This window comes from Mchenga conophoros, linkage group LG18, assembly GCF_057382185.1.
Source record: "Mchenga conophoros isolate Kocher_MC1m ecotype Shallow Benthic linkage group LG18, M_conophoros_male_GT1.1, whole genome shotgun sequence".
Taxonomy (NCBI): Eukaryota; Metazoa; Chordata; class Actinopteri; order Cichliformes; family Cichlidae; genus Mchenga; species Mchenga conophoros.
This window is the reverse complement of record NC_140543.1, coordinates 3,773,388-3,794,184: the sequence shown is the minus strand read 5'-3', so window position 1 is coordinate 3,794,184 and position 20,797 is coordinate 3,773,388. Positions and strand designations below refer to the sequence as shown.

General features: G+C 43.9%; 1 protein-coding gene across 5 annotated transcripts in view; it reads left to right on the top strand.

Moving 5' to 3' along the window:
• Window positions 1-350: 350 nt before the first annotated feature.
• Window positions 351-20,797, top strand: part of efr3a (EFR3 homolog A (S. cerevisiae)) — a 134,509-nt gene continuing 114,062 nt past the window's right edge. For 2 of the 5 annotated variants that reach the window (XM_085255997.1, XM_085255993.1), the window contains exon 1: window positions 15,817-16,233. In XM_085255997.1, coding sequence (XP_085112123.1) covers window positions 16,209-16,233 — 25 coding nt within the window. In that variant the 5' untranslated portion in view covers window positions 15,817-16,208. Of the gene's footprint in view, window positions 861-15,816; window positions 16,234-20,797 lie in introns of those variants that run through there. The other 3 variants (XM_085255996.1, XM_085255994.1, XM_085255995.1) reach the window with 3 other exon arrangements.

Below are 20,797 nucleotides of genomic sequence, written 5' to 3'. Positions count from 1 at the left end.
TCACAGTGTGTATTCTCCCCCACCTCCAACTGATCACAGCAGATGCCTGCCCTCCCTAAGCCTGGTTCTGCTGGAGGTTTCTTTGTGTTGAAAGGGAGTTTTTCTTTCCCACTGTCCCCATGTGCTTTCTCATAGTTTTTTTTTTTTAAAGGCTGAAATGTAAATAATCATGTAAATATTCAGTCAGTGTTCGTTTTGGACCTTCATACTTAAACCCAGCATGCGCTGAGGTGATGTATCTCATAATGAGCTCATGGTAACATGACTGAACTCCATCATGGCTAAAAACGCATCGCTGACCCTCTGCGGTGAGCTCCGGGGTCCCGTAGGCGGCTATAATTAGCACCGTCCCGGTGAGCAGGCAGCATATGTAGAGCGGGGGCGGTTTTTGGCTCCTACACACACACTTCCGTGTTTATCTGTCACCGTAAAGCAGGAAGCACTGTAGTAATGTGTAGGAGTTGACGAGCCCTCCTGCTGCTGGTTCCTCACAGGTATGTCCACCGGTTACCGTCTCAACTCTCTCCCCCTAACGTCCCCCTCCCGCCTGTCTCCGCTCCGTAAACCCTCCGCAGCCGTTTGGACCGCAGACATTAGCCTCTCCCGGGCTAATTCCTCCCGGACGGTCCGTGTTTACACCGCTGTTCCTGTTTAGCCCATTAACGAGCCTCCCGGCCTCTCTGTTGAAGGTGTCTTATGAAGCCACAGTCAGGTGATTTCTGCCGTTACAGGTAAAGAGAAAGCAGTCGGGGAAGGAGCTACATGGAGGCTAACTAACTGAGCCCGGATCCGTCGGTGCTCGGCAGACGATCACACACACACACGGGGACTGCGGTACATCGGTACCGAAATGCCAGCCGGTAAGCTGCATGTCGGTGTGTGTCAATGAGTGTGAGTGTGTGTGCTGACATGTTTGACAGCTATCCCTACAGTCCGGTGTGTCAGTGTTGCGTTTAAGTGTTGGGCTAATTGTTACAACGGTAAATGGCTGTCTAAAAAAAGTGCGGTGGTGTGTTCATGGTCACTGTTTCACTGTGGGATTTTTAAGGTGTCACCTGTAGTCCCCGCAAATGACGGATCAATCGATTAATTGATGATCTTCATCCTTAAAATGCTTCTCAAAGTAGAGAATCTTTTTTTTTTAGTCCAGATTGTTACACGTTTCACCTATAGAGTGTAACACATATCTTCAAATCAGTTTAGAAGCAAAATAATCTGTTTTGTTTTTTTTTTTTAATTTGAGAAGCTGCAGATTGTTACTTTTGACATACAAAGGCCCTAATTCATTTAACTGTTTAAAAAAAAAAAAAAAACAGTTATGATTTAAGTTTCAGTGAATATGGAGAATATTACGACAGTGCAGCTCTTTTGTCCATCCCTAAAAGGTCAAACTCACTTGCTGTTTAGTTCAGTTCCAGCCGAGATCTGCTCAGCTCAGCAAGATTGGTCTCGAGGAAGAAAAAAGTTTTGACAAGAGAATGTTTGGAAGTTACAACTCCAGAAAAACATTACTGACAACATCTAACAAGGAAGGGCCTGATATGTCATCACATGGTTCAGAGTGAATCATTGTCCTCGTCAGTAGGGAGTGTCCACTGGAAAACTTGGGTGGTAACTTGTACATCCATTGTCTGCTTTTGTCGAATAAACATAAAAATGCCTTTCAATACAGAAAAAACTTTTATGTGGTGCAAGAAAAACACCAAAACAAGGTGCTCGGTGGAGGATAAGCCCCACAAATAAAATATCCAAGTCGTTTTTAAATCTAAAAATGGAGACTGCGTCCTTCTCTTTTCACCATCGCCTGTCGGTTGGGTGTAACTGCTTCTGTGCCGTGAAAGAAATAAGGATGAGATGTGGGCTAAATCTATCAAGCGTTGCCTCGAGCCGTGCAGTAACTGTGATAACGCTGATATAAACTCATAGCTGAGTATCATTTCTGATCTAAAGCTTTTCCTCTGAATGCTGTTGTGAGTCACTCCTGCTGCCAGTGCGTGTAAGGTGCGGTCAGACCTGTGAGGCCAGGTGGAGTTTAACCCTCTGATGTGATGAAAAGCAGCCGATGATGAGAGCAGGGCTGTAAACAGGAATAAATTGTAGGAGATGGCACGAGTTAGCTTCTCTGAGCTGTTCCTCCTGCTCTGCTGCAAACATTATTTGATCATCCAGGTGAATAAGCTGCACTTTATTTCTGAAGATCAGACTTGTTTGTAGCCTGAAGCCAGCCTGACTCTATCACTCCTAAGCTGGCTGAACACTGGTCAAACTTCATTGTCAGTGTCTGTAAGTTCAGACCACCATGACTGAAGACTTTATTACACGAATGTATTTCCTCCTGTATGTAAATCACTGCTCTCTGCAGCAGCTGTGTAACTACTGGTGCAGTTGTAATGTCAGCTTGGTTTCAACATAATCATTTATTAAGGAGGAATTGATCTTAATTTTCAATCGACAGACCTAAACATTCACCTACATGCACACGCAGCTGAATCCCTGATGTCCACTTCATTAGATTCCTGGAATATTATGGTTTTTTGTGGAAGTGTGTTGCAGAGAGGAAGCATCAGTCAGGCAGTCTCAGAGGTAATTTGACGACTGGGTCCCCTTAACAGAAATGAATCCAGATGCTTTTTTCCTGTTGTTTCCCCCCTCACGGTATTTTCTGCATCCAGCCCACAAAGTTTGATTTGTGGAAATGACGCAGCTGCTGTCGGCATCACAAAGGATTTATTGTCATTGAACTTTTGTGGTGTATTCAAGTAAATAATAAAACATGTGTAAACATAAAAACAGCTCTCATATAGCACACTGGATGCGTGAGACGTCTTCCAGTGTAAGATACCGGTGCCAGATGAAACCCGTCCAAGTGCTGTTTGTTTGTTTGTTTGAGCATTTGGAAAGAAGCTGTGGTGCTTCTGGATTTCATGGATTGATGACGTCTACTAGAACGCAGCAGAAGTCACACGTGAACTTCTGATAGTTTCAGGGATTTCTTTTCCTCGTGCAGACGGTGACAGACAGGTCGGGGTGGTCTGTGGTGGTATAGAGAGGGCTGTTGATGAAGTGATTCCTGCCCTCACCTGTGGTCGCGAGCTGTGCATAGTGATAGAAAGAAAGAGCTCATGGATACGAGCTGCAGAAATGAGTTTCTCTGAAGGATGTCTGGGCTCTTCCTTAGAGACAGAGTGAGGAGCTCCATCACTTTAAAGGACTCAGAGTAGAGCTGCTGCTTCTCCACGTTGATAGGAGCTGGGTGAGGTGGTTCAGGATGTCGCCCGGGGCACCCACGACATGCTGGAGTGATTATGTCTCCCAGCTGGACTGGAAAAACCTCTGTGCCCCCCCCCCAGAAGAGCTGGAGGAGTTGGCCAGAGAGAGCAGAGTCTGGGTCTCTCTGCTTGGACTGCTGCCCAGATGCAGAGAAGCAGCAGAAGATGGATTTAAGTTTTCTGCTGTGAAAACTTGTTTCTGAGTTTGAAAACCCGTCTCATTCATCACAGAGGAAGTCCTAAAGTTTGATTCTCAGGGATTTGACAGGATTTTTGTTTTCTGCCGGCTGTAGGTGGAGTGAGTCACACCTCTCGACATTGGAGTTTATCATCTTAAAATTCAGCATTTTTGTTTTGCTTTTTTCTTCTTTCGCTCTCTGTAACTCTCATCTTTTATCTGCTACATTAAAGATGAAGTCAAATAAAATAAATCAGTCTTTTTATTAAAAACACATCGAGGTTTCTGTGATCTGCTGCAGTGGTTTTTTTCTTGTCCTTCTTACTCTCTGTCCTCACTTTAACCCCTTTAATCTTGAATCAGCGATACGTGATTTCAGACTCTGTGTGTGTGTGTGCGGAGTCTTGACTGTTTCTATTTTGGGAAAGTTGGACTTTGGGCGCCCTCGCCTTTTCTCCTCCTCGAGCAGCAGCTCTGGCAGGTAACCAGCTGCTGTTTACTGCAGATCGTTTCTCTCCTAAAAACCCACTTGGCTGCTGAGACAAGTAGGATGAGAAACGAGTCTGCGGGCCAAGAAACAATCTCCCCCCAGACGGACTCATTATGCTTTGGAGCAGTAGCTGGTGCTGGTGGTGGAGGAGGAGGAGACGGAGGTGGTATTTCAGGCTGCTGATGTGTGTGGATGCTGGCGGTTTTGCTGCAGACAGCATCTGCAGCTTCAAGGACTCTGCATCCCTGCAGGCCTCGAGTCTGCTCTATAATTAGTCCTGGTGGTAAACTGCTGATTGCATTAGTGTTAATGTGACGCTTTCAACATCGATCCCCGATGGGCTGAAGGAGCCGCGCAGGGGTGCGTGTATACATGTATGCATGCATGTATGCATGTATGTATGTATGCATGTGTTTGCTGGACCCAAACGTCCCTCCTTATGTTTGTTTAACTTAACATTAAAAGTTTTCCACTTTTAAAGGGTGAAAACATTGTTTGGACACACGCAGCACTTCAGAGCACTGAACTAATTATTATAATATTTTATTATTAATAATAATAATATTGTGATTTACACTTCCTTAATAAATGACTCCAGATTGAAGTAAAGGCCTACGCTGGGAATAAAAGTAGGGATTTACATTTACTTGGAAACTACTCGATAAAGATGAGACAAAACGAGACTAAACCTCTGAGGGTTAATCAGATCAGTTTGTGATAATAAAAATGAAAATGTTCTCAGTTTTTACAGAGCTCAGGTTTCTCGGTTGCTATGGTTACGCATCCCACTGAAGAGTCTCAGTCATGCGTGCTGTTGGTGTCGGCAACAAACAGCGCTTTGTGACTGTTTCACTTTATTTTAAAACGATTTAACGGCCAAGTTTAAAATAACTTTATTCTAAAACGAGCTCCCAGACAGACGGTGGGCGTCAGTGATTGGTCCTTAGTTTTTCACGCTCGCAGCTCATTCTCGCCTCTGTTTGGCTGCTAATTGGGCGAAGGAATGTGCTGCTCCCCTCCCCCGCTCGCTAAACAGTCGGTTCACAGGGAGATGCTAACAGGCTGCAGCTGCGGTGATGTCACTTTTTTCTTATTTTTCACATGAATTCTGGAGCAGACGTTACAAACTCGCTGTCGTCTCAACGACGATCCCTCCATGCTCATGTACATCCAACCAAAGTCTCGTCCAATCAGCATCGGTGTCACGTTTCCTTAATTCCATGTCAAACATGGCTCAAGTTTCAAGTTATGACATCAGTGTAGGTACAAGGCTTCAGATTGCTTTAAACACTCAGTATCGGAGCATTGCGAGGGAATGACGCTAATATGGTCATCTCATTCCCACGGTTTGCAAGGGACAGCCAATCAGAAGACAGCTAGCTTAAAGGAGGGTTGGCTTCAAGCCTACCCAGTCAAAGTTGAATCAGGCGTGTGCGTCTGAGCCACTGGGAGACAGGAAGTGGATAAAACTGTGTTGATTTGGCTCATTTTCAGTTCTGTTGGCATTTATAGTCGACACAGATTTTTCTGAGCGCTGCTCCATTTCCAGAGCTCTCACTCCTGGGTGTGTTGTGGTCTAGAGGCTCTTATTATCCTCAAAGTGTTAACCACCTCAATTAAGTCATTATGTAGGACAAACCCGCCGTCGCTGCTGTCGCCTCTCCCTGTGCTGCTGCTGCTCTTTAAGTCTGAACGAACAGTCAGATAAGCGCACGGGGAGATAAGTGGAGATAAATGGAAATATTCCTGATGGGAAACATTTTTTATTCTCCTGTTATTATGCAGAGACATTTACATTCAGGGTGATCTGAAGAGGACGCTTCAGTCTACCACTCAGATCCTGATGCCCGTCTTCTTGTAGCCACTAAACGATGCTTTAAACAGTTACGTGTGGCCTTTCGGCTCTGTGATGAAGCACCTCTGCTCGCTCCCCAGAAGCCTAATGTTTTTCATAATGCTGTCGTCACTTCTTTGGATGTTGGCAGAGTGCCTGGTTGGTCCCAGTGCTGCAGGAGGTCTGCTGATGCCACATTTACCAACCCTGCCTTAAAACTGTCTTCATCTACTGGCTATAAATCGATTGTACCAGCAGGCTTTGAGCAAACAGCACCAGCTTGTCTTAAGAAGTCAGGAGTTTTGGGTCTGTCTTAGGTCTTAGTTTCCAATTGTTTTGGCCCAGTGTCGATAAGTGAACCATCTTAAACAGTTACACATGGGTTATTAGTGGAGATTGACTAATCACAGAAACCCCTGAAATTCTACCATACGAAGAGCTGAGTGAAACAGATTGTTAAAAGTGTCCACTGCAGCCATCGTCTGTGATTTTCAGATGTTTTTTTGTGATATTTACCTTTTTAAATGTGTTTCTTCCATTCCTGGTGAACGCTGTCACTCGCTTCCCTGTTACGGTCGATTTATCAAACAGCCAGAATTCAACGGCCGCGCAGCATCGTCCACGTTCAGCGCCGAGTTTGGGTTATTCATAGGTAAACGCTTTTGCAAATGGACACAACCGCAGTATTACTCGGCATAAGAGGCACAGGATGAATGGAAATCATGTACAAAACATCACGTGCAGTAAGCTGGAGGAGCTTTATTTTGAGAACTGCTTCAATGAGAGTGATAGAAGTTCTTGAGATCTGGTGCAGCTGACAGCAAAAAGAAATAAAGGTTACTAAAAGCTCGGTGCTTTGTTCTGAACATGAATGAAAAGAATCACCAAATCTGCTGTAAATCAGAGCTGCTATAAAGGGAATCTGAACTGGAACACCTTTAAAAACATCAGAAATAAGAAGAAATGTTGGAGCACCTGTGTTATTTACAGGTGGGATCAACGTTTCTTTCTTTAATTTGAAGAAAAAACAAGGTCAGGTTCTCCCTTCCTGTTGAGCTGCTTGTACCTGTAGCGGGCCCAGTCTTGATTCCTTGATCGATCCGATGGTTCAGACTTCTCGATGTGCGGCCTGGCTTAATGAAACATACTTACGATCAGCCTGAGATGATCGACGACTTCGGCCTTTAGGAGACTGTTGGGATTTGTTGCCATTTTCTGATCTTTTGCAGATCATCATCATCAGTTAATCGAGAAAAATATCTGGCAGATTAATTGATCATGAAAACAATCATAAACAACAGCAATAATGTAACCTTCAGAAGATGAGACACCAGCGTACGGTGATGATTACACAATCTAAAATTAGCAGGCTGCTAATTGATTTTCATCCCCTAAAGAAAAAAAATGAATCGAGAAACATTTGACCAAGAAAGAAACGGAGAAGAGTGCAGGACGCATTCAGAGATCATCAGTAGAAATCAGGCAGTGTTCAGAAGACTTTACAAGCTGTGTCAGAATAAAGGTTAACATGATAGATGTGCTATAACTTAATCCTCTTTTCTGCCACAGCTAGCGTGTGCAGGGTTGCCATAAAAAAAAACATTTAAAGGTTTATTTCCATTTGCGTTGCACTTTTATTTGCGTTGTCGGTGCTTACGCCGTTGTAAAAGCGTCTAAATAGATCAGGACCACCTGCGGCGAGGGCCCTCCGTCCGCTCACATCTTCAAAGTTGTGTTGGATGAGAAGCTGGTCGCCCGTTTGCGTCCTCGGTGGAACACGGGAGTATTTAGGATGCAGGAGGAGTCGCAGTGAAAGAAACCCAGCGGGCCCGTGCTGTTTTGATGCTCCGCTGGCTAATTGTACGTGAGCTGTCGGTTCCTGTGCTCTTAGGACGGTTCCTCCCTCAGTTGTTGGCTGTGATTTGTATTCACAGTGGAAGACGGTTTGTTCTGCAAAGGAGGATTTTGGCCTAAATATAACTTCAAAGGAGATGCGCCTCGCTCTGTTTCCCCCACCGGTTGCGTCTTTGCAGACGGGGAAGCTTTTATCTTTCTGTGCTTGTTGTTTGACGCCCAGCTCTCTGCTTTTCAGCACTTTCGGATGGATTTTGCACCTTTCTTCTGGTCTGTTTTGTAGTCGGGTGTTTGCACACGTCGCTGTCAGTATCACAGGTGTCGGTACAGAGATGTTGAGCCGCAGTCCTCTGTCAGGACAACAGCAGCATGTAAAACAGCCAAACGGGGGGCAAAGCTTCCAGTTTTCACTGCAGATGCTATAAAATGACTGTGCAGCTTCCACATAATGTTAACCCTCTGAGGTCGCCATCGATCACGACTTTAATCTCAATTCTAATCATAAGTAGATTTAGTTTTTATTAAATTGTTCTTCCAAGTCTTGGAGATCAGGGGACAAAGACGACGGTCATTCTAGCTGACAAATCAAAAACTCGTCACGCCTTCCTCGCAAACGCAGGATTGGGTCGGGTTATGCTGCGTAGCTGATTGATTCATCTAGCGTTCATTTCTCCAGCCAGGTGTGTGGAAGCAGCCTGTGGATCATCAGCAGATCACATCTGTACAGTCGCTTGATGGAAATATTCTAACATTTATTAGTGGAATAAAAATGTATTTGGTTTTGTAGCTGAGGGGGAACCTCATCATATCAGGAGGCTGCTGACATTTAAACTCCGCATGTTTGATATGGACCAGCTGAATTTCAGGCTGCTGTCAGTCCAACCTTTAACCTTTGCTGTGAAAACAGGAAGAGTGTTTTCTTCACGGCACAGCTTAATCTTGTAGTTCCCACATCGCTCCCTTATGGCTGTTTGCTGCCAGACCTTGCCTTTCAGTTCAGCGTCATGTTTTTAAAAGAGATTTTTTTTTTTGCAGTTAGATTGTTGTTTAGAAAGGTACACACTGTTGGATTTCCTCACCGGAAGACCTCAAGCAGTACGGGTCGGCAGTAACACATCCAGCACCATCATTTTAAACACGGGGGCCCCGCAGGGATGTGTGCTGAGCCCCCTCCTCTTCACTCTGCTGACCCATGACTGCACTCCATCACACAGCTCCAACCTCTTCATCAAGTTTGCGGACGACACAACGGTGGTGGGTCTCATTAGCAACAGGGATGAGACCGACTACAGAAGTGAGGTGAGACGCCTGGCCACGTGGTGTGCTGACAACAATCTCTCTCTGAATGTGGAGAAGACGAAGGAGATTGTTGTGGACTTCAGGAGAATGCACACCCAACATGCTCCTCTGACCATTGACGGAGCGTCTGTGGAGAGAGTGAGCAGCACCAAGTTCTTGGGTGTGCACATCACAGAGGATCTCTCCTGGACGTACAACACCACAGCACTGGCCAAGAAATCACAGCAGCGTCTCTTCTTTCTCCGCAAACTAAGAAGAGCAGGAGCTCCAGCCCCCATCATGTACACTTTCTACAGAGGCACCATCGAGAGCATCCTGTCGAGCTGCATCACTGTGTGGTTTGGAGCCTGCAATGCGTCCTGCCATAGAACCCTCCAACGCATAGTGAGAGCTGCAGAGAGGATCATTGGTGTCTCTCTCCCCTCTTCTCCACCACGGTCTCACTGAACTCTGTCACACACACACACACACACTCTCTGACGCACTCACTGGCCTGCACCAGTCACTTTGTGGAGCATTGGACTGCCATTACCTCATAAGACTTTGTTGTTACACTATCTCTTACCGTACTAGAGATGGCACGATACCACTTTTTTATGTCCGATACCGATACCGATATCATAAATTTGGATATCTGCCGATACCGATATGAATCCGATATAGTGTTTTTTAATCAACAAAACTGTTTTTTTAAATATCTTGCTGCATTTTGTATAAGTTCATACTCAAGTTTAAAACAACAACTACACTAAAGCTATTCTGTTATACCTGTATGCAAAAAAAATGTTTCATAGTTCAGCAATACTGATCAATCTAATAAACTTAAACCTACACCATCCTCCCTATTCTGGTATTTTAAAGAGTACTTAGCATAAATATTAAGCAACCTAACTAATAGGGTTCCAACTCCCAGCAACAACAAAAATAAATAAATAAAAAATAGGGAACCACCCCTCACGCTCCACGTCATGATGCTTAATCGACGTAATCAACCTTAATTTGATGCAGTGTGAAAAAAATGCACAGAAATCAATTATTTTTCAAGAAATATTAAATAGATTCAACATCTTTCTTCAACAAAATTGCAGACTGCACAGATGGTACCTTCCCAAAGGAAAAAGTACTTCAGCTTACTAGGGTATATATATTAGACTTAATAGTCACTATATACAGTAATTGACTTCTATTCATTTTACATCAAATTAAAACTTTGGGTGTCAGATAATTATTTATTAAAAGCTCGACATTTTAAATGAGAATAAGAAAGAAAAGTATGTCTTTGTGCCCCCTTTTCCCTGTTAATGCCCTATCGGCCCCCCTGGCTAAACTTTGCTAGATCCGCCCCTGCACAGTTACCAGCTGTCAGCTACGTAGAAAAAGATCCTCGAGTAGAAAGTAATATTAAATAAATTCTAACAACAGCTTATCAAGCTTAAACGTGCTACTGTTGTTCAGCCGCTGGTTTCCTCTTTCTGGTGCAAAGTGGGCCAAAAACAAACTAGAGACACGGACTCACGACAGAAAAGCTGATCAGCTGATCGTTAAGCAGTTTCATGATTGAAGTAGCAGCAAGAAGAGGCAGTCGCTCCATATATCGTTTGTTAAGCTTAACGCAGGAATGCTTTACAAACATTAAGAGATGGACTTACACACTTGCTTTACTTCTCTCGGGGATAACTTTGTCGGAGATGAAATGCCGGGTTGCTAGCGAAGCTCCAAATGCTATCCAGAGCACCGACAGGTCCCGCATGCCACAGCCGCTCTATCAAGTGAGGCATACTGCTCAGACGTGCTAACGTTCTGAGGTGAGTTACAGCGTGTTGCAAGTTTTGTGAGGTGCTTTCGTGATATTTAATGGATCGGATTACATTTTTTATTTTTCTCCGATATCCGATCCAGTAATTTAGGTCAGTATCGGACCGATACCGATACGTAATATCGGATCGGTCCATCTCTATACCGTACACTACTAAATCTCCATTTGCACTATTTGCCTATTTTGCACCACTATGCCTTCTTACTTGAATATTGTATATTGTATATTGCATAGCTTTTTTTTTGTTATACGTAAAATTGTATTGTATTTATTTAAATTTTTACTTTTTAATTATTTTATTTGCATTTTTCTAATCACTAGGGTTTGAGAGTAACGCAATTTCTATTCTGTGTATGTCCTGTACATGTGGCAGAATTGACAAAGTTGACTTGACTTGACTTGACTTGACAGTGTCGTATCTAAAGACCACAACCCGTCCATCGTGGCGCTCTCGTGTTCCTCTCTCGGTGTTTTGTTTTCAGAGCACACGCGACTCGCGCGGTAGCGGTCCAGACGCTCGCTGTGAGGTCCCTCTGGCTCTGCAGTCTGTCCTTTTTTGGATGCGAGAGGCTGTTCGTGAAGTCTGTGGAAAGAATGTCAGAACACAATGAGCAGGAGGAAAAAAACACAGCTAAACTTTGCTTATTTTAGAATAAGCAAAGTGACTAAAGCTTGGCATAAATGAGCACTGTCTACAAACACCACGCAGTGACCTGCTTGGATGTTTGATGTTTGGCTTCACTTGGTCAGGTGTAGGAAAAGGTCATGGGCGGGGCTAAAAAACCCTCTGGCTGCTCAAACTAGTGATGAACCCAGCATCTAATTTACTGTTACGCCGATTTAAACAGGAAGAAATCACGTTTAGTTGATTGTTTTGAAACATTTCAATACAAGTGAGTCGTAGATGAGGTTAAATATTACAAACATTAGTTGTGAATTTTGACTTTAAGGAGTTCATAAATCAATCGATTTGTATTCATAGGTATACTGCTGCCGTTCCACCCCCTTATTGTAATATTCACATCTTCATGACATACGTGCGAGTCAGTAAGGACAAATGACTCAAATTCATGACAGCACTTAACACTCAAATGAAATAATATGTAGGAAATATTTCCACCTTAAAAGCTTCCAGTAGCTGCGGGTTCATATGTAAACTAACAACGAGTTATCTTACTGGAGAACAACAGAGTGACTGACAGACACGGGCAACATCATACATCATCATGTGATCTGCTGACTAATGTATGTAAACATGAGCCTTGATCGTGTGCTCTGCTATCTGAACTCATACCTCTGTACACCTCTATTCTTAATCTTATACCAAACAGACGTCAGAAAAAGGTTAATCTACTAAATAAATCATGTATGTGTTGAATGTTAGTAACAGTTCAGAGAGTTGTTCACTTTGTGTGATGTGATTTGTCATTGGGGTCTGGTCAGTCGTCAGCATTTTGTTATCATTTCTGGTTAGCGCTGTAGGTCAAGCAGAAACGGACCTCACAACAACTGGGAGACTTTGATCCATGCACATCTGTACGAATGAGCTTTGTGGGCTCACGGTGTTTGAACGTGTCAGCCAAGAATGGCTCTCGAGCCGGCTCAGCTCACGTTCACGACTTTTTCGTTATCCAAAACTATCAGCGATGTGTTGATAACGAAGCTCGTGCTGTGGATGGCTCGTCGCAGACGTTTGGTCCATTTTCAGCGTGGCCTTCCTGCCACCTGATGGTGTTTACCTCTGCTCGAGACCCGGAGCTTGAACTTTTACTGAAAACTGTTTAACCGTCATGCTCCATCCTCCCTGTGCTGGCATGTTTATATTAGCCTAACCTTAGCTCTGTAGTCACAAGGGAGCACGTTGTGTCAACTGGCGTAAATTCACCAACTGTCCAACTTCTGGTCTTTGTTCATCGCAGATAGCTGACAGATGTTGACCTCAGACCAAGTCTGTTTCTCTCGGCTAGGTGTCATATTAACATGAATTTAATGTAATTGTTGAGTTAACAGTAGCTTTAATAAGAGTGCACGACTCACATGGAATATACTGGATGCACCTTGTGGTTCAAAATGGTTTTGTGCAGCTGAGCTTCGTTATCAACTCCATCTTCTCTGAGATACATTACATACACGTCCCAGCTGGTGTGTATTCAGATTCTGTTCATATTTTTATTATTTTAGGTTTGAAGCTGTTTGATAAAAAGCTAATTTAAGAAACAACTAGAAGCTAATAAAACACCATCAGAACTAGGGCTGCCACGATTACGTCGACTATCAAAATCATCGACGACTAATTTAATAGTCGACGCGTCGTTTTAAGCTTTGTAAGATCCCAAAAGACGCAGGAATAAGTAGCAGGATTTAAGAGTGTAATAACGGACTGAAACGGAAGATGGCAGCACTGCATGTACAAGGATGCCAGCTGCCGTTAATCCTCGAAGAAGAAGCTGTGTCCGGTATCTTAGCTGTGTCCAAATTCTGGAACCGCATCCTCCTGTGCCCGCGTTTGTAGGCCGATTATGTTACACCGACACGACGAATACTGTCCAAATTCGTAGAGTCCGACAAATACGCCCTTCGTTTCCCCAGATTTGAAGGATGGGTCGGTTGTATACTTCGTGGCCCAACCTATCCCAGAATTCATAGCGCGGCCCAGCTCAGTTTCCAACAATGGCGGCAGCTACTTAGTTTTAATATTACTCATTATTCTTTCTGGGTCACAAAATAAACATTTAACATATTTTCAGGCGAGAATGTAGCTGTGTAAACCTCAAATATCTGCTCAGTTTATCAGGACACCACATATTTTCAAAAGCGCTCCGACGTTTTCAGAGACGTCTGTTACCCACTAGCTCGATAGCTAGCCGGGGGCAAGGCTCACTAGAGCCCGTGAGAACACCGGACTCCCGGCAAATCGTTTTCAAACCCACCGCCGTCTTTCGCTACTCAGGTTAAACATGATATATAAGTCACTTAGATAACTTAAAAATGTTATTGCTTTTTTTTCAGTGTTTTATTTGTTCCTGAGTAAATCGGTTTGGCTGAGATTAAAGTTAGTTTTTGCACAGCTGAATAAACGTCAAGCAGACAGCTGATTATCAGAAGTGTGAGATGCTCCAGAATATACTCCAGTGTCCTGTTATATTTTAGCTAGCAAGGAGTTTATTAAACTTCACCGAAACAAACTATCATCTTGTCTTTATTGTTATTTAGCACAGACCTTAAACACTTAAAGCTGTAAGCTAATGATAGTTATATAAGAGCAGATGCTGCTGGTGCAATAAGCTGTACGTTTTTACGTTCAGTGGATGATGATCTGATTAGTCGACTATCAAAATAATCGTTTGTGGCAGCCCTAATTAGAATCATCTCAGTAAATTCAGGAACAATAAAGTTTTGTTTGTCTCTCACAAGTAGTAAATACAAAAACGAAAAACAAAATCTACACAAGATTAATAAAATGTAGCAAATATAATATGTAAATATATATAAGTAGCAGCAGCAGGAAACAGTAACTGAAGCTTTGAGTGTTTTCTGGCAAATGTCTGAGCAAAATAAAGGCGACTTAATGGAAAAGTGTTTATTTGGAGATTATTTTTAACAGTTTCTGTCAGGTTTAATTTTGCAGCCTGTATGTTTATATAAGAGTGGAAGTGGAAGCTGTGTCCTTCCCTGTTCATTCAATAATTGACCAGTTATTCTTGTTTTGGTTGTTTTTTGCTGCTCTAACAGAATAAAATCTGGTCCTGTCCCCTCCATTTAGTCCTGATATTGCATCTTTTGAACTACGCTGCGGTTCAGGAAACGGAGCCCTGCGATAAAAGTTTTAGGTAATTTTAACAGACCGAGCGCTGCTGTGATTTGTGCCTGTCTGGAGTGTTTTCAGCTCAGTCTGACTCTAAAATTAGAGCCTGAGCCGCCTGACTGTGTGAGGTATGACGGTATCTGCAGCAGCCATCTGTGGCCGTTACGCACCGAGCTGCTCCACACTCGCGAGGACCCGACATCAAGCGTTTCTCCGCTATCTAACCTTGAACCCGAGACCATGTCTACACTAACCCTCTGAAATTGAAAGTGCAACTTGGCTGAGCTTCTGTTTGGACTGAAACGTGAACTCTTTTAAAAACAGACTGAATAAATCCATAAGTTTGCTCACTAGCATAGATGAAAACATCTTTTTAAAACCTCATTTTGTGCCACATCAGCAAACTTATTAAGCATGTTTCTAAAACCAGATAACGACTGTTGTTATTTTTAACCCCGAGCACTAGCAGCTGTTTGGCAGGCGTCAAAGCTGGTCAAGGATTTTATAGGGTTCAATTTTCCTAGCGACCGCTGGTTGCCAAGTGGTTTCCAGGTATTTGCCAGGTGGTTGGCAGCCAGTCTCTAGGCCTGTGTAACAGCGCTCTTGGTGATGGCTCTCTGGCAGGTGTGAGAACTCGTCGAGGTTTTCTGGGGAGCTGAGAGTCTCTGAGTTCTTGTTTGGGGCAGTTTCCCACATTTGTCCTGCACGAGGTTTCGACTTTTTGCGTTTGATTCCTGCTAGCTGTGATGACACCTTCAGTTTGTGCCTCTTGTTGTGAATGTTGAGGTGTGTTTAGGATCAATATCTGTTAGAGAAACCGTCCTCTTGTCATCTTTTTAACGCTCCCGTGCCTGCGGTTGCAGCACCGCCTGAACCAGCATCGATTCATGTTTGTGCTCAACATTCGGAGCTGAGGTTGCAGCCAAATGTCCACATTTAGACGTCGTCCTTGAGCGCCGTGGGGCCGGTCACAGCGGGAGGGTAACAGCGAGGATCTGTTCAAAGAGCAGATCATCGTGAAAGAGAAAACCTGGCTCTGAATGTCGTCTCTCTTTGAATCGCACCAGCTTTCTGAAATGTTCTTTACTTCTGAGAAACGTCCTCGTGTTCAAGGTCTTCAACTAAAATTAGTCCCGAGTTACACAATCGCAGAGGCCCACACACACTCACACAGATGTAAATGCACATGCTCACACACATTTTTAAAAACGCCAAATTCCTTCAGCAGCAGTCTCTCAACAAATCTGCGTAATTACTCTCCAATCAGGATGATTAAAACACCGTCGACCCCGCACACGCACAAAGCCAGAACACACACGCTCATTATGTCAGCTCTCCAGAGTGTGTGTGCATCTGCGTGTGTGTTTTAGCATCCTTTCCCCTCAGCCGTCGGTGGGGGAATGATACCGACGTGGTTTTTTGGAGCCACTCTGCAGCGTTGCAGCTTCACCTGCGGCGTTTAGCTGAGCTGCTGCTGCTCTGCCGCTGCCGGCGGCGAGGGGAAACGAGCACTACAAGGTCAGTGGTGAGTGTCAGCATGTGAGGAGGGGGGAGGAGAGAGGGAGCGAGCGAGCGAGGCTGGAAACAAAAAAAGGAGAGGGAGAGAGAGACTGTGGAGTCGAGGTCCACCTGGCAGGCCGTCCTCTGCGTCGCCTCCAACAAGATGGATTCAGAGAACAACGAGTCGGGTAGGGAGCTTCTTTTTAATAAGCAATGCCTCTCCTGTGTGTGAGGGTGTCTGTGTGTGAGAGACATTGGCACAGTGAGAGAGGCTGACAGAATCCAGGTCTCGGGGATGAAGCCTGCGTGGCAGCGGCCATCGATCTGCTCGTCTCGGTCGTCCAATCAGCTGCCGGTGCTCCTTGACTGACGTGCCTTGAGACCAATGATGGCGAATGCACAGATTTCATGTTGTGAGGGATCCTGACGCTTTCTGACTGCTTTTGTTTTTGAATCGAAGCTCACAGTCGCCTCAGCAGCTGCAGACGGTGTGTGTGTACGTGCACGCATGCATGGGTGTGTGTCTGTAGGATTTGTGCCTGTACAAATGTGAGTGCTAGATTCTCTTATTGCTGTGTCATGTATAAATGAGTATGGGTGGCATTCAAAGAGCTACTTAGATGTATGAACATATTAAAATGCTCAAACATACAGAAAACTCCAGAAAGAGAGGGGAAGAGCTGAGTTACACCATGAAATACAAAAGTTGTGCCTTATTAATCCCAAAAGTTCGGAAATTATTTTCACAGCAGCCAAAAAGCAGCGATAAACCTGAGTGACTGTTTCTCGCAGGATGTCGAAAACCCATCGGCTCGTCCGACGTCGCCGACTTTCAGAAATGGAGGAGGAGCTCGCTGGAGCTGGAGCTGAATGGCTCAACTTTGCTTTTATGCAGGAGACACAAAACAAGCGAGAAGTGAGAGAAATCTCAGCATCCCACGTGAGGTTCTGGGAATAAGCTGCTGTAGTTTGGTTCCAGCTGTTAGAACATTTCCGGGGAGTTATCTGTTACGGGTGCAGTTATGACCACAATGATATTTATCAGGTTATTTATCAGGATTATGCTTTGAGTTTTATGTATAGTGCAAATCTTTGCATCAAAATAAAACTGTTCCTCATTCACCTAAATTCAGTGCACCGCTGAGAAGAGCATAAAAAACAACAGGAAATGAAGTCAACATCTGGCCGACATCACGTTTACCTGAAGCCTTCGGTGCTCACTGTGTTTATTGCACTCTCACCTTTTGCCAAGGGGAACACGACTGGCTGGAGATTCAGGTGAGATGGACAGAGCGCACGCTCGCTTTCATGGACGTCTGAGCTGACGTTGGGCGATTCATGTTCGCAGCCACTGACCTGTTTTACTTTGTCGTCACGCATTAATAATACTGCAGTTTGTGCTGTGTTTGCTGGCAGCTCATTAAGTCAGTTATGTTGCTTTGTATCATAGACACAGCTCTACAGGTATTCATCACTTATGCTAAATCTGAAGTACTTGCAAAGAACAGATGACGACGTTCTTCTGGGAACAAGCTCGTCACGTTCTGCTGTGCCAGATGTTTGAATTTTTGTTCTCATCGTCTGGTGTCAGTTGTGTATCTGTCTCTTAACACACTGTTACTCATCCCGACTATTTCCAGGAAACTTGGAGGTGCGTGGTGCAGTATGAGGTCGTGTTCATTAAATTGTATGAAGCCAGAATCCTGATTTGGATTCAAATCGTGTGGCTCAATTAGCCGTAGTGTTTCCTTCCCTCGTGTTGTGATGTTGGCTGTTCAAAGTTTGGAGGCATAAATGGCAAAAACTGTTTCATGCAAAAAGATTTTAGCATGAAAGTTTTCTACTTTTCCTCTTCAGAGCTCTCCTGTTTTGCAGCTCATTGGCTCGTCTGATTAACGCTGCAGGGTCTTTACAATATAAGACTGCTGTTGTGTTTGTTGCACACGTTAGTACTTAACAGTTGCTTGGTTAGCTCATCAATGGTTTAAAAAAAGGACAAGAACCAAATAAAAACAGCTTTTTTTTTTTTTTATTTTTTAAAGCTAAAACAACAATTTGATTGGTCACAGGAAGTCTTTCTGGGCTGATGGCATCCATTTGTAAACGAGATCTCTCAAACATGGCCGACTCGATCAGCTGCCTCACATTTACTCGTTAACCAACACAGAGTTCACGAAGTTAATCCACTTGTATCTGAAGCTGCTTCGGCCTGTGTTCCCAGATGAAGCTGAGCATGAAGGACTGCGTGTGCGTGTTTGGGTAGCGGGCGGTCGTCCTTCCGCTTCAGGCTGGCAGATGTTTGATTGGCGGCAGCGCTGAAGCACCAGAGGTCATCCGCTGCCTTTCACGCTCAATTAAGTCCCTGCCTGCGGTACACCCTGCACGTCTTTATGAGGGCTCTCACTGATGTGCATGTCTGCTAACTAAATGTAGCTCCAACAGCAGTCTGATGGTTAAAGCTTTCCTTTTAGAGCCAAGCTTGGAGTCAAACGCTTTTCTCAGCGAGTGAGGAGTTGATGGCAGGCAGCACTTCGATTTCCCTGCTGCAGGCTGTGATATTGGTTATAGTAGTGGCTTTCAGAGAGAGTGTAATGCAGGTCATTGCTTGTAGCAGGCAAGGATATATCAGGATACACTCTCTGAATGCATGATTGTGCCAGATTATAGGTTGCAGCGCTCATCCAAACAGCACGTGTGAGAGACTGAAGTCATTTGTTACAGGAGCTCTGCACGGCTCTGATGGCTGATGCCACAGGTGCTCTTCACATACGTTCAGATACAAGCCTGGAAACAATGGAGGCGCTTTGTCTTTTATTTTCTTTGGGTCTTTTATTGCTGTGCTTGTGCTCGTATCTAAAACCAGTCCACGATTTACGAGCCTTATGGTCATAACTGGTTTGATAAGTGATTTGTCAGCTTGTGCTTACTGAGCGTTTTAAAAATATCCTGAAAGACCAACATCTTCCAGCCGCCCAGGAGCAATTTGTTGAAAATCTGCTTTTTCCAAAAGGTCTTGGAGATTAGACCAGATCTACTCGAGACTCACGGCCCGCCTGTCGGCACACCTCAGGTGTCACTTCAGTTAAGCCTTTTAGTTGTTGTATCTCACTTATTTGTTACTGCGAAGTGTTTGCCTGTGATTAGTTTAAATGTAATTTTTGCATTGTGTGAATTTTGCATTCGGTTTTTATGTTCTGTTGTCTATTTTCTGTTTTCTTCTTTTCCATTAAAAGAAACATGTTTCCTGTCAGTGCAGATCAGATGCTTTCATGCTGGATGGGGAGGAGTTTAGAAATGTTGTTTGAGTTTTCCAGTAAGTCGTACCCCGATGCAGTCTGAATAACATGATGATTGTTGAAAATGATCCTGTAATAGATGTGTGGCATGTCTGGAGTGTGAGGAACACACGTGAGCTATTACAGAAGTAAAACTGATGTAAAAGCCACAGACAAATGAAAGTTAAGCTCCGAGTCCACATCAGCAGAGAGCGTAATCCCTGCCTTTGAAAGTCTGGTTACAAACTGTATTTGACTGAGTCCTGATCTTAGACTTCATTATAATGTAAGATATGACATCTGAGATGCTTTGTGACAGAAGCATAAATAAACTTTGATGTGTTGCATCAAATTTCAGTCAGATCAGACATCAGAAGTCAGATGTGAGGACTTTCATGCGTCGCATCAAGTCTTCTTTCATATTGTGGTTTTAAATCTTTCTCCTGTCAGATCCTCTTGATCTGAGCGGCGTGCCGGGTTGGAAACCGCTAAACCAGGAAATCAAAACCTGAATTTCAGTCACAACTAACTACCTTCAAAATGTCCCTCTCTTTTATTCCTTTGGCAGTTTTCTCTCTGCTCTTATTCTGCATTAACATTTTTAGACATTTTGCTGACATTTAACTTTGCAGATATTTCACCCACAGTCGACTTGGATTTGTAGCTTTTCATCTCTGAGGAAGGTCACAGTCTGAGCTCCACTCGAAAAGATTCTTATAAAACTAGTTCACAGTTATGTAAAATATTATGATTATATAGTTCTGTATTAATTCTATAAATCATCACAATCAGAGGCTCCTCTACAAATGTGCTTGGTTCTCTGTTCTTGGCTACTTTTTAGGTGAAACTAAATAAAAAGCAGCGTAATCCGAGTGCGACTGTGAGCTTCAAGCTGGGTGTTTGCTTGAAATGACTTAATCATTGTTCAGTCAACATTTTCTGGCTTTAGCATTTCAGTCATCATACCTGCCAACACCCCCGTTGTTTCCCAGCAGCAGGTTTACTGTTTTACCTGGAAACCTGCTCCAACTTTATTATGAATGATTCACAGTTTTTATGTAATTAGAACCTTTGTTAAGCAGCATGTTACAGATAATAAATAATAGCTCCACATAACACGATTTTCCAGAATAAAGTGGATGGATGACGGTCGACTGTGTGCAATAAGGAATCTGTAATTTCACCCACTGAAGATCGCAGAGGTTTGACATGGAAAAGGTGGCATGTTGGGACCACGTGCCTTTCATTTATCTGATCCGCACTCCTGTTCGCCGCTCAGTTTCACGCTGCCTGCCCAGAGCAAAGCGTTATAGCCCGAGCCTCGATGTTTTCAGATTTGCTAATGAAGCTGAGGTCAGTGGAAACCGCTGTGTTTTCCAGAATACTGCGTTCTTGGAATCTCGGTCTTTGCTGCGGGATTAATTGAAATGGCAGTGGCTGAACTCCTAATGTGATCAGTGTAATTCAGTCTCTGGCC